The sequence below is a fragment of the Megascapheus bottae genome, chromosome 10 (assembly GCF_031878675.1).
Source record: "Megascapheus bottae isolate mThoBot1 chromosome 10, mThoBot2.hap1, whole genome shotgun sequence".
Lineage (NCBI taxonomy): Eukaryota > Metazoa > Chordata > Mammalia > Rodentia > Geomyidae > Megascapheus > Megascapheus bottae.
The window spans coordinates 60,139,117-60,154,184 of NC_143518.1; the positions used below are offsets into that span (position 1 = coordinate 60,139,117).

The 15,068-nt window shown below is 38.5% G+C and overlaps 1 protein-coding gene across 2 annotated transcripts in view; it reads right to left on the reverse strand.

Annotated features, from left to right (window-relative positions):
- Window positions 1-15,068, reverse strand: part of Ptprc (protein tyrosine phosphatase receptor type C) — a 93,276-nt gene that overhangs the window by 24,087 nt on the left and 54,121 nt on the right. For both annotated transcript variants that reach the window (XM_090341461.1, XM_090341462.1), the window contains 7 exons: window positions 14,153-14,365; window positions 12,679-12,831; window positions 11,435-11,572; window positions 9,839-9,955; window positions 7,377-7,544; window positions 5,631-5,839; window positions 1,953-2,013 (listed from right to left, as the gene is read on the reverse strand). In XM_090341461.1, the coding sequence (XP_090197587.1) occupies window positions 1,953-2,013; window positions 5,631-5,839; window positions 7,377-7,544; window positions 9,839-9,955; window positions 11,435-11,572; window positions 12,679-12,831; window positions 14,153-14,365 (1,059 nt within the window). The remainder of the gene's footprint in view (window positions 1-1,952; window positions 2,014-5,630; window positions 5,840-7,376; window positions 7,545-9,838; window positions 9,956-11,434; window positions 11,573-12,678; window positions 12,832-14,152; window positions 14,366-15,068) is intronic.

Here is a 15,068-nt window from a genome sequence, read left to right on the forward strand (position 1 = left end):
AACACTTATACAGGCTCTAGAACACTGTCAGTTCTAATTTTTCAATGACCAAAACACATTATTGAGTTTTATTATCTGCCAAACAGTGTGGCAAATGGGTTAAAAATAAATCCAATAAAAATCAATACACAAAAAGAAGTTCTGTTACACACCACTAGAGAATTGCTTGGAACAGAAACCAAAGAAGAAATCCTATTTAAAATAGCTATGAAAATAGCTAGGACAGAGTATAACCAAAGAGATGGAGAATCTCTGCAATGAAAATCACAAAAAATATTGATAAAAATAATTACCAAGGACTCAAAATAATCTAGATCATCCATGCTCACAGACTGCAAGAGTAAATATTGATAATGTGCTCATACTACCATAAGCAATCTTGAATTCAAAGCAACCTCAAAGAAATACACCAAGATTATTTCCAAAGATATGGAAACAGCAATTCTAAAATTAATAAAGAACCACTAACAAAAAATCCAAATATCCCAAGGTCTTCTCAAGAAAATTAAGTAAAACAGGAGGATTACTTTCCAGAATTTCAAAATATATTCTTTACAAAGCTGTAATGATTTCTTGCTATGTGGCTATCTTGAAATACTTTCACAAAACTTTTCATTTATGCCAGTGATTAGTGTTCTCATGAGTGAGATACTTGTGTGGATCAGCATGTTTCCAGGTCTTGTGGCTAAGGACCTCCTTAGAGAAACAAACATCGTATTCCATCTTTCTCGTGTCCATTATTGAAAAGCAAAAACTGGATGCATTGGCAACATAAAACAGCCTGAAGTGAGACTTTAAGAGGCATGGTACCAAGTCAGTATAAATTAGTGTTGTATCCATAGTTGCTAATTATGACTGATTCTACAAAGATACTAGTAGCATCAGACATGCTTCAGTAAGTTTATTAACAATAAAACATCACTCAATTCTTTTGGTATACTCTGTGGAATGAGCACAGAATGACTCCCCCTCCTCTAGGAATTCTACTAACTGAAGAAATGAATATATACAGACTTCTATATATAGAGAGAATTCTATATGTAGACCTACAATATATATATATATACACACATATACAATTCTATACAGAGACCCACAATAACAGAGTGGGAGGATGGAAGTTGGAAGCTGAGCAATCTCAGCAACTTCTGATGAGTAGAAAAGATAACAGGAATCCATCATCCAGAGACCTCACAGAGCTGGATATACGCCATTGACTTTGTTTTCTGGGTCTCTGGCTTAAGGACAAGATTTGCAGTGGATATGATACATAGGAGAAGCAGTCTGACATAATGCCCAGGCGTATCAAGAAAACTACACGGAATGCTGAGATAGACATATTGGCAAGTGGTCATTCTCAGGAGCTGAGCGTGGAGAAGAACAGTTTGACAAATGGTGATGATTTTTTATCATTAAAGTGACATTAGAATTAAGGGATATTTTAATTTGTACCTTTACTTAGATTAAAATATTTCAAATATAACACTACTAATCATTTAAACAGCCATAGTATTTTTAGGACATGTATGTCTTTAATCATAAAATCAGGATAGATGGTTATATATAATAAAAATCAGGACATATATATATATATATATACATATATATGCTCACTTTTGACAAGCCAAGTTTCACAAATAGAAGAAACAGTGAAGGGAAGTAAGAAAGTAATCTCTGAAACAAGGGAAAAGGATAATTAACAAAATCAGAATTTATTAGTCTATGTAGATACATCCTCTTGTAATTCCTTTCTGAATTTAACAATCATTTATTAATGGACTCTGACTTTGAATCTAAGATATAGCATTTTAATAGGATGTTCACCTTGATGATTTCTCTGAGATTTTTAAATGTAGAAATTTGTGGATGATATATAAATGACATAATTAAAGGTAAATTTGGATAGAAATGAAGGTAAGAGCTGGCACAGAGATAAGGAGCAGGTAACTTACAGGATGTAGTATAGACTTTATTGATAGCAGCTCCATCAAACTTCCCGTTGAACACATAGACCTAAATGTCAGCAATCAAAAGAAAAGGAAACAGGATGAATCCAAACAAAATAAGCTCTAGGTTAATGAAACAAGAGATTTATCTTTGATTGCTGTTCTTAATGTACTATGTAAAGTTATTTCTTTTCTTGTCTCCTTTTTCCCCCCCTATGGCTAATCTCATGAGATTACTGTATCTGAATTTGTATACTGATATACTATATGTACACTTATTTGTTTATTTGAAATAGGGAAGGAGAGGGGGGAAAAAGATGAGTGGAAGGGAGAAGGGAGAAGGAAAGGAGGACAAAAACATGAGAAGGGTTATTACGGGTCAAGAAGTAATGTACCCATTACCTGATGAATGGAACCCCTCTACACATTATCCCCAAAACTAATGCAATAAAAATATTTATATAAGCTCTTGTACTCATAAGAGAAAAAAGAAATTAGGTTTCCAGTGGAAATGTATCTCTCACAATGTGCAACACATTATTTCTCATGTAATACTATATATTCTTTTAAAAAAAAAAAGCGGATTTGCTGTGATGTAAAGCTGAAATTCCCAGATTATGTCAATGCTGTTCAGCATTTTTGAAAAGGCAATGGAAAACTACAAAAACATGTTTAATCTATTTTTAGTAATGGTAACATGAGCAGCAAAAATAAATACAATGGAAAATAAAACAAAGTCCAGTACATCAAAGACTCATAATTTAAGTTTGAAGTTCATTATTAATATGCTAATATTTTCACATTTTATTCAAAATAAGGAAATTCAGCCATGTGCTACATAGAAGGGTTGCATATAAAATCTCCATAATTTTGAGTGCAATGGAGGTGGTAAAGTAAAAGGTAGGTATAATAAACACTTCAGTCTCCAAATATTTAATTCAAACAAGGAAAAATAATGCAGGCATATAGGAAAACTAAATGAAATAAAGCAGCAATGTGGATTTTAGCACAAAATAAATTTGTGTACAGTAAATCGCAATAAGAACATTGGAATCACTTCATGAAAAAAATAAAAAATGAACAAATATATACATAACCTTTCACTTTAGATAGTATGACATTTCCATTATTCACAAAACATTCACAAACCTTCACAGGCATTGAACTAAAAAACTTTTACATACAGGTATTATAAAGTCAATTATTATAAACTCATAATGAGTAGTAGCAAAAACTCAAAAATAAGAAATGTGGGGTACCATTTATTTTTTGGGGGGGTGCGGGAAGGCAGGCAGTATTGGGATTTGAACTCAGGGCTTCCTATTTGCTAGATGCTTTATCGTTTTGGTTTTTTTTTTTGTCAGTCATGAGGCTTGAACTCTGGGCCTGGGCACTGTCCCTGAGCTCTTCAGCTCAAGGCTACTGCCCTACCCCTGGGTCTGGGTGTTGTCCCTTAGCTCTGCAGCTCAAGGGCACTACCCTTGAGCCACAGTACCACTTCTGGTTGTCTCAGCCTCCTGAATAGCTAGGATTACAGGTTTGAGACACCGCCCCCAGCTTATGCTTTATCATTTGAACCAGGGACCCAATGAGTTTTGCCCAAGTTGTCCTCCCTCATACATGGATTACCGATTAAACCACCGTGTAGAGTAGATTCATGGCTAGCCTTGAACCTTTATCTTATCTCCTGTGCCTCCCTCTCATGCAGCTGGGATTATAGGTGCACAGCAACATATCCAGCTAGAAACATTCTTAAACTCTCTTCCGAAATGTGTTTGGAATGATGGGCACATGGTGCCCCACCCAACAATGTATGTTTTAGCAGCTGAGATGGGGTCTTGGGGTCTTTTGCCCAGAGTTGAAAATGTGACCTACCAATCTTGATCTCGTGAGTATCTGTGATTACAAGGCAAGATCACAGGTACCTGAGGAGTAACCCACATTTTCCAAACATAATTGTGTAGTACTTCTACAAGTACTGGAAGAAAAGAGCAAATCTTGGGTGTGTTTGTGAAACTCGAGGAAGCAGTCATGTCAGGAGCTAGGTGCGCCCTGGGGAAGTGGCGGAGATTGAACGGCCAGGTCAGGCCATGATCCAGAGGACAGGACGTTTGGACTGAAATGGAGTCCCACGTTGGCTTCCCACACTTCTACCACCTCAGGAATCTCTAATCATAAGCTTAATAACATAATAAATCATTTTTCAATAACATGAACAGGATCACACACTAACAAGTAGTTCCCCGCCCCCAAGAATGGGACAATTGTTTAGCATTAAAAAACCTACCAAGAATGGGACAATTGTTTAGCATTAAAAAACCTACCACGACTGGGGACCATATAAAGAAATCGCACGTGTCATCCCATAGAAGGACCACATCATTTTTTAAAAAATACAACTTACTTTACTTTCACTGTAATACTCCCAACCAAAAAGGACTGTATAAAAACACAGTACACACAATGGAATTCTATGCTGCTGTCAGAAAGAATGACATCGACCCATTTGTTAGGAAATGGAAAGACTTAGAAAAAATCATATTAAGTGAAGTAAGCCAGACTCAAAGGAACTTAGGCTCAATGGTTTCCCTCATTTGTCATAATCAGTAGAAACCTCGGGCTCTACTAGCAGAGATCTGCAATAGAACAAAACCTTGATACATAAGGCCATATAGTATGAAGCTAATTGAAAGGACCTCCAGGATAGTGAAACAAAAGCCATATAACGAATGATTGTTGTCCTTAGTGTACTAGGTTATCTCTCATCTCCTTTGCTGTCCCTTGGGTATCTCATATTGTTACAGTATCTCACTTTGTTATCTGATATATTGAATTTATTTGTATTTGGTTATCTGAAACTTGATAGGGAAGGGGAGAAAACCAATATGGGGAGTGGGTGGTGGGTGGGGGGAGGGAAATAGGTACCAAGACATGTGAAAGGGTATCAATGTATGTGAATTAATGCACCTTCTATCTATCAAATATCATGTAACCCTTTTATTAATTACAATAAAAATATATATATATAAAAACCCCACAGTACACACATACTGCTCTATGTTTACCAAGTGCTGTTATATTAGCAAACAACCTGACTACCAGAAAACACTGTAACAGTATTGGGGGTAACTATTGGAAATGATGTAACAATACATTAATTATCTTGGGAAGATGTGCATGACATATTGACAAATAAAAAATATGGTTTGCCAAACTGTGCCCAAAACACAGATGATACATTGGCTAAATACTAATACAAATTTCATATTATAAACTTGTGTGCATAAAATATTATCCATGAATGCTAGGATTTCAACTTCTTCAAGGTTCTTCAAGCTTCTAACATTGCTTTCTCATCTTTTCAGACCTTGACACAGGAGATTTTTTTCAGTTGAAAAATACAAATACACCATCAAGGTACACATTCTGTGTTGGCAAAGCCATCACCATTACCCAGAAAGCATTGTGATACCGGAACAATCGTTTCCTTTTGATTAGATCACTGTGGATCTGTTAAATAGTCTAAGAAATAACATTTGCTTAAAACCATAACTTCCACTTTCAGGCATCACTTTGAGCTATCAAGCATGCAATTCTGGTAAGCATCAGGTCTTCACCGGCACAGCTGAGAGTCAAGAACCAAGCACAGCTATGACCATCCACCTGGAACTTCCACGAACTCACCTGCAGCTCATAGTCCGTGGAGTAGTGGAGATTTTCTACCGGGAACTGGCAGGAGCTCCCAGACTCATTCTTAATCACAGCACCCCCGCTCCTGACCACCAGGCGGTAGATGGTCCTGGGGCCGTTTACGCTGCTCGGGGGCTCGCAGGAGACAGTCAGGCTGTTGTCCGACTTCCGAGTCACAGTCACCTGGTTCACCTGGGTGGGGTCTAGCACAGTCAAGATTGGTGGATTTATTCATTTCATAAACGAATATCAAAACTGGCATTTGAAGGGTTACTTTGGATGAGACTATGCATGTGGGGGGCGGGGGGGGGGGAGGTGCTGGTACTGGGACTTGAACTCTGCCTCACACCCTCATTTGGCTTTTGTGCCAAAGATCTGGTGCACCTTCAATTCTGGCTTTAAAAAAAAAGAAATAAAACTGTTCCATTAGAAATAAGAATCTCGGACTTTCCTGCACTGGCTGGGTTCTAAAGGAGATCTTCAGAGCTCAGCCTCCTGAGATTCTCCACTTACAGGAGTTGAGCCACCAGCGCCCAGATGAGAGCACGAAGGTTTTATGATAACAAAATGGCTGAAGAGTAAATTGCCCTCTCCTACAGGGAGCTCTGAGGTACATGTGAGGAGAGAGGACAGATGTGGGGTGGGCCAGTGGTGGGGCAATGCAGTGAGGGAGAAAATGCCATGCTCTGTTGTACAAGTCAGACCCACTTTTCCTCCCTTCCACGAACTGTTAGCTACATTGCTCAGCAGGAAGGAGCCCCGAGTCTTCATTTTCTATGACATAGCACAGAAACTCAGGAAGACCAGAACACAGAGCTCCAAGACATGGACTTTTGAAGCTGATAGCTAGATGCTGGGAGGCATGTCCTAATCAAAACAAATGATCAACATGAGAAAGGGCATCAATGTGTGTGAAGGAATGCACCTTCTATCTGGTGAACAGAATGCAATCCTTCTATTGATTACAATAAAAATATATGAAACAACCCAAATGATCAAAATCTCAAATAAATTTCCTTCCTTCCTTCCTTCCTTCTTTCCCTTCTCTTCCATTCCCTTCCCTTCCCTTCCCTTCCCTTCCCTTCCCTTCCCTTCCCTTCCCTTCCCTTCCCTATCCTGGACCACAGTCCTGGACCACTTTAGGCTTTCTGTGGTGGCTGGAATAACAGACACATGACACAGTGCTCATGTTCCATTGAGATGAAATGTAGCACACACACACACACACACACACACACACACATATATAATAAATGTGATATATATATATATTAACATGGTTGGCCTAGAACTGCCATCCTCCTGATCTCACCCTCTCCTGGCATATATCATCATGCCCAGCTAGTGTCTGAGAAAGGATCTCACTTATTTGCCCAAGTGAGCCTCAGACATAAATCCTCCCAATCTCCGCCTCTCAATAGCTGGGATGTGAGAGTGAGCCACCAATCCCAGACAGCAATTCCTTTTTACTGAAATCTAAGTTGGTCAGGTGTTCAAGTGTCTGAAATACTACATATTGTACCCATTAACATATCCTTATGCTTTATTCTTTGAAACTTGATGATGATCTGCAGAACAGAGACCCACAGAGAGCTGTTTTGAAGTTATTTTGCAGAAAATTATTGTAAGCTTTGACAGGAAAAAGTGAGTCAGGGCAATATATTTCTCAAGTAGCGAAACACTCACTCTGTTCAATTTGTGGGAATAAGGAATAAACTGGAAAGAAAGCCCAGAACTTACAATATGCCAGGGTCTGAACTTGACAGTGTGCAGCCCTTCCAACACGTTCTATTCTTCCTTTGACATAGGCCAGTAGTGATATGTTATACACTGTAAAGGGCTCCATGTTGATGAGCTGGTGCGAAGTGCTGTTAGCTGGTACATTCCTGAGGCAAATGCGCTTTCCATCTAAGAAAAAACAATTTCTATTAGAATCATTTAGTAAGTCATGGAAAACGTCTGGATGTCTAGCAGATGCACTAAATAAAGTCAATGATAAATAAGCACTAATATTATATTGATTTGGTTCATACGGTATTGACTAAGTTCTGATATATTTAGCAAAACAGATTCTTTGCTTTCTAAGAATGCATTGCTCCCGGTGAAGACTACAAAAGAAATAAGTTACCGCGTTTAAGATTCCTTTCATCGCCTCTTTTCCTAATCTGCAATTTCCCTTCATCTCTAATTCTTAACTATCCACGGGAGCACAGTTGCTGTCCTTTGGGAAGGACATTGGTTGCCAATCAGGAGCTGGATGCTACCCCACTAAGTTAAGCACTATGGGAAGCCCTGGGGCCTGGAGACTGGGCAAGGCTTTGTTCTCATACAGCGATCAGTGTTGTTCACTGAAAGATGAGTGAGGCTGAATGGGTTCAAGGATTTAAAAAAATGCCAGCAGAGGAAGAAGAAATTGTTTGGGGTTTGGAGACTCACTGGTGAGAACAGTAGACTTTGGCTAGGCATTCAAAGAACAAGAGACTGATTTAATTCTAAAGTTTCCGCAGAAGAGTCTGCTGTGCTTAACAAAACTCACTGGATGCTGACATTGCTTATCAAATGAAGTACAAAAGAAAAAGGTGGGATACAAAATGTTAGAGAGGGAGTAGGGCACTACACCACTAACACTGACATGTGGAAAATCTCCCTTCCTTCTCTCCTTCCTTTATTCTTCTCTCCACGTCTCTTTCTTTTGCCCTTTCTCTTTCTTCTTTCCCTTTCTTCCTTCTTTGCTCTCTCTTCTCTATTTCTTTCTTTTCTCCTATCTTCTTTCCTTTCCTTTTCTATTTCTTATTTCTCCTCCTTTCTCCATTTCTCTTTTCTCCTTCCTTCCTTCTGTCCATCCTTTCTTCTTTCCCGTCTTCCTTCCTTTCTCCTTTCTTTCTTTCCTTTTTCTCTTTTTCTATTTCTCTTCCCCCTTTCGATTTCCCTCTCTTCTTCCTTCTTTTCTTTCCTTCTATCTTTCTTCATGTATCACAATCTTGCCTCCAACTCTCAGGCATCGGGCCTCATGTTAGGTTTTCTTATTCATAATTTTTTACCTTTCAGGTTACTACTTTGGTTATACAGCCTTAAAGCACTGTGGGAGGGATGGCATGTTACCAAAAGCTAGAATAACAAGATATGATGTTTGGGTGTGGCTGTTGTACATTGTAAGGGGGACACCTGGCTCCTTCCCCCCAACCACAGAGAGGGAAATGGCAAGACTCTCCCCAACCTCAGCCTATGGAAACAGGATCAGGCAGAAGGCCACCGTCTCTGGTGTGGGGAATCCTCCGGGATGCCTCACGAGTGCCACTGCATTCTACAAATGTTTTCAATGCTGTACCTGGTCCAGGGGAGGTTTGTTCTCTTATATAACCTCATCTAGGGATTGCAGGTTTGATCTAGCCATAGCTTAGTTTCTGCAGTAGTCTAAACATAAACAAAACCCACCCAAGATCCCACTAAACTGACTTACACATCCGTCCATTTTTGTTCACTACTTTGTAACTACTACTGTAGCAAGTGTGTTTTAACTACGGGAAATTCTGGAAGAAGTCAGGAGTTTTTGCTTGCTGTCTAGGAGTTTCGATGATGAGTTCAAGACAATGCAATTGGCTTACATAAATTTGTAAGACCAAGATACATGTTATCTGTCAAAGACTCATTCCCCAAGTGTTGGAGCATGAAGACTGGGCATAAGATAGATCCAGATAAGTAAGCAAGAATTAGAGAACGTCTGGAGTTTTGTTACACTGGGACTGGAAATTCCTTTGGCAGTAAAGCAGGTCAGAAACCAAGGCCACCCAGGGGTCCTCGCAGACTCTCGGCCAGAACTCGGGCTGAAGAAACTAGGTTATTTCTCATCTCTTTTGTTGTCCCTTGGTTTTTCCCATATTGTTACAGTATCTTACCTTGTAATCTGGTATACTGTATACATGTTTATTTGTTTATTTGAAATAGGGAAGGGAAGGGGGGAAAACAAGATGAGGGGAGTGGGTGGGTGGAGGGATATGGGGACAAAAACATGAGAAGGGGTATCAATGTCTGTGAAGTAATGCTCTTTCTATCTGGTGAATATAATTGTAACCCCTCTACTAATTACAATAAAATATATAAAAACTTATCTTCCCCCACTAAATAATTAAATAAAAAAGAAACTAATCCAAATTGAAATTATTGTGTTCTGTTCCAGGAAATAAGCTCTGCACAGTTATTACCTGACTTTTTAAGATAACATAATTTAAATCCATGGGTTACATTTTGAGGCTTTCTCCATTCAACCAACACGTTGTGTGCACTTTTTCCTGAACAAGAAATTATAGGCTCTTCTGGAACTGTTCAAAGAAAAAGAATATGTAATGTCAAAAGTGACACAAAGAGAATCATCTTTATATAGAAAAACTTCATTGGTATAGCTGTCTTTCAACTAATTGTGAATGAAGAGTGAGATTTATAGAAAGATACTTGGATTTGCAAGATTTGCTTTGGAGTTAACGATGAATCAGGGGAGTATACTCCTAGCACTTGTAACTTGAAGATGCATGGAAACAATTCCTCGCTCTTCTACATGCTATTGTCTCAATGTCAACATTTTTAGACGTTGTGGTGCCAAAAGCCTCCTGTTTGTACCAATGCTAAATTTCTACCCCTAATAAATTTAATTGTTAAATTTAATGGCTTTGATTATAGCAAAATCACTGGAAGCTGAAATGAAGAATGTGATGAAGTTGCTTTGTCCTGTTCACCTATTTATTTAGCCCCAGTTAAAACGCTTTATGAACACAGTGTATCTTGATGGATGTCGCCCCTTCCACCATCCTTACCCATTCCCATGAACCTCCTCCCTCGCTCTTCTTCATCTTGTAGGAGGTAGGTTGGATTCTTCTCCTCTTCCCCCATCAACCCCTCTCCTCTTGATCCCACCCCATCCTGTTCACATCCCTGCTTCCTAAAGCTAGTTTCCATAGATAAGGAAAAACATGCATCCTTTGTCTCTAAGTAGAATTTATAAGGAATAAAATTAAAATGCATGCATTTGAGGAATAGTTTGCTGATTTTGATATTTTTAACACCATTCCTTTCCTTTTTGTCCTTAGGGCTGTAATTTGGAGTGTGTGTGTGTGTGTGTGTGTGTATGTGTTGGTTGTGGGACTTGAACTCTGGGGGAGGGCCTGGGCACTGTCCCTGAGTTCTTCAGCTCAGGGCTATCGCTCTCCCGTGGATGGTTCTAACAGGAATTGGGGAGCCCTTGGAAGAAGGGGTTTGGAGAAATGCATGCAAAGTCACTATCTGATGCCTTCTGCTCATTGGCACCCTGAGATCCTGAGCTATGCCTCTAACCCCTAGATTAAAATCTGAACAAAACAAAAAAAGTCACAGAAATTTTGGCCCTATATAATTTCTGTGTGAACATGCCCACATGCTCATGTGCATGGGTGTATGTGTACACACGTGTGTGTGCACTCGCACCCACATGCACGCTGCTACTGAGCCATGAACTCAGAGCTGCACGTTCTTGCTTTGCTTTATCTATTCCAAACTGGAGCTCTACCACGTGAGCTACACCTCTATTTTAATTAGTTCTTTCGGTGTTAATTGGAAATAAAAATCTCATAAATTTTTCTGCTCAGGCTTGCTTCAAACTGCTCAGGTTTACTTCAAACCTCAGATCTCAGCCTCTGAATATCTAGGATTACAGGCATGAGCTACTATTGCCCACATCACTTTTATTTTTGTGACTTTAAGAAAAAACTGCAAGAAAATAAAAGAGAAAGCAATTCCACACAAACACAAAATATACAAAAAATACTCACTTCCAAAGTCTGTATGAACATATCTATGTTGGTTGATGAATATTCTATTGTTATAGAGTATTTCTGCATCACATGTATAATTTTGATTGGGAAGCAAGTCTTTTAAAGTATTTTGATTCCCTGAAGTATGAAAATTGCCTGAAATAAATAAGAATTACATATGATACATTACCATATTACATACAAGTTTATTGTCTGAGAATTTCTAACTATACAATACTCATTAAATTAAAACCTAAGCAAATGGTCCAAATAAGTCAAAGATCTTTAAAATTATTTTGTTATAATCAACTTCAAAGACCATATTTAGCAAATATCACATTTCATTTAAGAGAGTCCTTAAATTTACTGATAAAATATGGCATCTGTTCAGTCATTAGTCAGTATTCTCTTTTCAGAAACTAATATTATAATTTACATTTTAGAGACGGATTTTTTAGATGGTGTGTGTGTGTGTGTGTGTGTGTGTGTGTGTGCATGAGATAGGGCTCAAGGCTGGCACTGTACCCCCTGAGCCACAGCTCTATTTTGGACTTTTTTTCTGATTAACTGAACATAAGAGTCTCACAGATTTTCTTGCTCAACTGCTTTTAACTGTGATTCTCTCACTGTAAACCCAATCTAGAAACACTTCCTGTTTTCCTAGTTCACATTCTCCCATACTTGTGTCTGAATTTTGTCAATGGAATTTTGATAAACTTAGAAATCATGAAATCTCATCTTTTATTTTCCTTCCTAGTAGAGGATTGCATCATTCTTATTTTTGTTGGGGGAGGGCCAGTCAGGGGGCTTGAACCAGAGTCTAGATGCTATCCCTGAGCTCTTTTGCTCAAGGCTAGCACTCTTTGCCACTTTGAGCCGCAGCATGACTTCAGTTTTCTGGTGGTTAATTGGAGATAAGAGTGTCACAGACTTTCCTGCCTGGTCTGGAATTCGGAGATCCATAGATCTCAGCCTCCTGAGTTCTAAGATTATCGACCTGAGCCACACTTGCATTATTCTTTCATGAGAGTCTTCTCTCGTCATCTCCTCAGTAAGGTTTGATGTTTAATAATTGTCAAGAAAATTCTTTAATTTGCTTTTAATTTCAATTTTACTTTAAGGATATTTCTAGTAGAATTTTGTGTTGTAGTCAATATTTTCACTAGACTCTATATGTACAACAGTCAAAAATTTTAAAAAGAGAAGAGGCAGGGGTGAAGAGCAAAAGCAAGCAATGTGTAGAGTATCTTTCTACCACAAACCTTCACTGATCTGTGTGATGAGCTTACACCGAAATTTGTATACAAACTTGTTTGGGTCACAAATTGCTGCACCATTTATGTCCCACGTTAGACAGATGGAAGTATGTGCTGTTTCATCAGATGTGCACTCAACTAGTTGGAACTTTTCCTCGTCTGTCAAGAGAGCACAGAAATAAATCTGATTAGTATTTCCCAACATGAAAACAATATCATTTCCCAAATGAAATGCTGAAATTACCCTCAGGAAATAAAATTTAGTAAGCAGAGATGGTTTCTGGTGAAATGTAATACCTCTCTAATTTTGATGCTTCTTGATTATTCAGTTTCTTATTTTCAGTTTTCTTTGTTTGAAATGGACAAAATTAGACATGCAATGGGATAAAATGGGGATATAGTGGAATATGCATTCATGTCTACATTGTGTAATGAAGAAGTCAGAGCATCTCCCAGGTCTGCGACTTTCAACACTTACCATGCAACCTAGAGAACAATTTCAATATGAAGAACAGTATTCACTGTGTATTAGCCCCAGACATTTTGAAAGTATTTCATTTAGGATTTATGAAACTGGGATGGTTAAATAAGGCCACCTCTCACACTTTAAAACATTTCATTTTCTTTTAAATTCATATGCTCACCTATGAATTCTGGTTTTAATGGAATCATTGTCATACCAGTTCCAAAGGACTTTCCCATCACAGAAGAGATTTCCCTCAGGAGTCATTATTGAGATCAGCAGTGTTCAGGGAAAATGACTACATTAGTTGAATGTTTTCAAAACACATCAAATTTTAACATGGACTGATGTGAATAAATCACGAATCTTGAATAATTAAATGATATAAACTAATTTACACAATTGCAATCTCTTCTGAAAGGCATTTTTCTAAGATGCTCTGTCGATTCCTCAGCCCTGCAAAGATACTGCTCGTCACTTCTGGTCCCTTCTCTCCCCAGAAGTGGTTGAATTGGCAAAACTAGCTCCATTCCTTTGTGAATATGACTGTGACTTTTCTCGACTTGTACAAGAATTCTGGTTCCTTCTATAAATATCAAATTCCTCGTTTTGTGTTTGTCCTTGTCATTCAAAAGGAACTTGATAATAAAAAAGGACAAATGAATGCATACCTATACATATATTAAAAGACTTGAATCAAATAAAAGAGGTCACTTGCAGAGGATCATATAGTAGCCTAAGTTATGTCTACTAAATAGGAATCTCTCTGTGAAAGAACTTAACGGGATAACTAGCATACAAAGGGGAAGGCTTGGGTTACTTCCATTTTCTTGTGGGTTAAGGGGAACGGAAGCCCAACCTGACCCTCCGAGCTGACTTCCTGGCCTTCAGAAGTACTGTCCAGCCAACTCAGAACTGATTCCCTGTCACTCAGAGCTCCTCTCCACCAGATCCTGAGATTCCATGGAATACACAAAAGAACCTGCACCAGGCAAACAGGAATCGATCTCTACTTACTTGGGGGTACATCTAATGTTAAAGATGTATGTGGAAAACAAGAGTCATCCCAGACAGTAATTTTCTTTGAGGAGCATTCAGTCAGTTGTTGTGTGCTATTTCTGCAATCCTCGGGCTCACATTTTGCTTCTCTGGGAAAATTTATGATTGCCTCAAACTTTTGAGTATTTTTGTCATATTGGTATGCCACAGATAGGTTCTTATATTTTTCATCTGAAAGAAAAAACAAGATCATTCTTCAAATTTGGATAAAACTATATTAAAAGCTGTTTTAATGTGCAAATCTAATTATCTGTGTATATTACTATATATGCTTATTGATAGATGATAGGGAGGCGAGAACATGGGTAGTGTCTGCAGGTACTGGGCTTGAATTCAGGACCTCATGCTCTCACTTGGCTTTTTTCCCCTCATGACTGGTTTTCTACCACTTGATTCAGAGCTCTGCTTCAAGCCATTTGGATGGTTAACTGGAGATAAAAGTCTCATGGACTTTCTTGCCCAGGCTTGCTTCAAACCACAATCCTCAGATCTCAGGCAACTGAATAGTTAGGATTATAGGCACAAGCTATCAACACCAGATCTTAATGTGCATTTTAAAAATATCACATAATTCATAAAGATGCGTTGTATTCTTTAAAAAAAACTGCTTTGTTGAATTGTAATTCCTCTGTATAACTACTTAAAAAATATAAACGTAAGTTTATTTTTTTTTTTGCCAGTCCTGAGCTTGAGCTCAGGGCCTGAGCGCTGTCCTTGGACTTTCTCAAGGCTAGAGCTCTACCACTTGAGCCTCAGCACCACTTCTGGCTTTTTTCTATGTATGTGGTACCGAGGAATCGAACCCAGGTCTTCATGCATGCTAGGCAAGCACTTTAACCACTAGGCCAAACTCCCGGCCCAGAAGTTTGTTTTT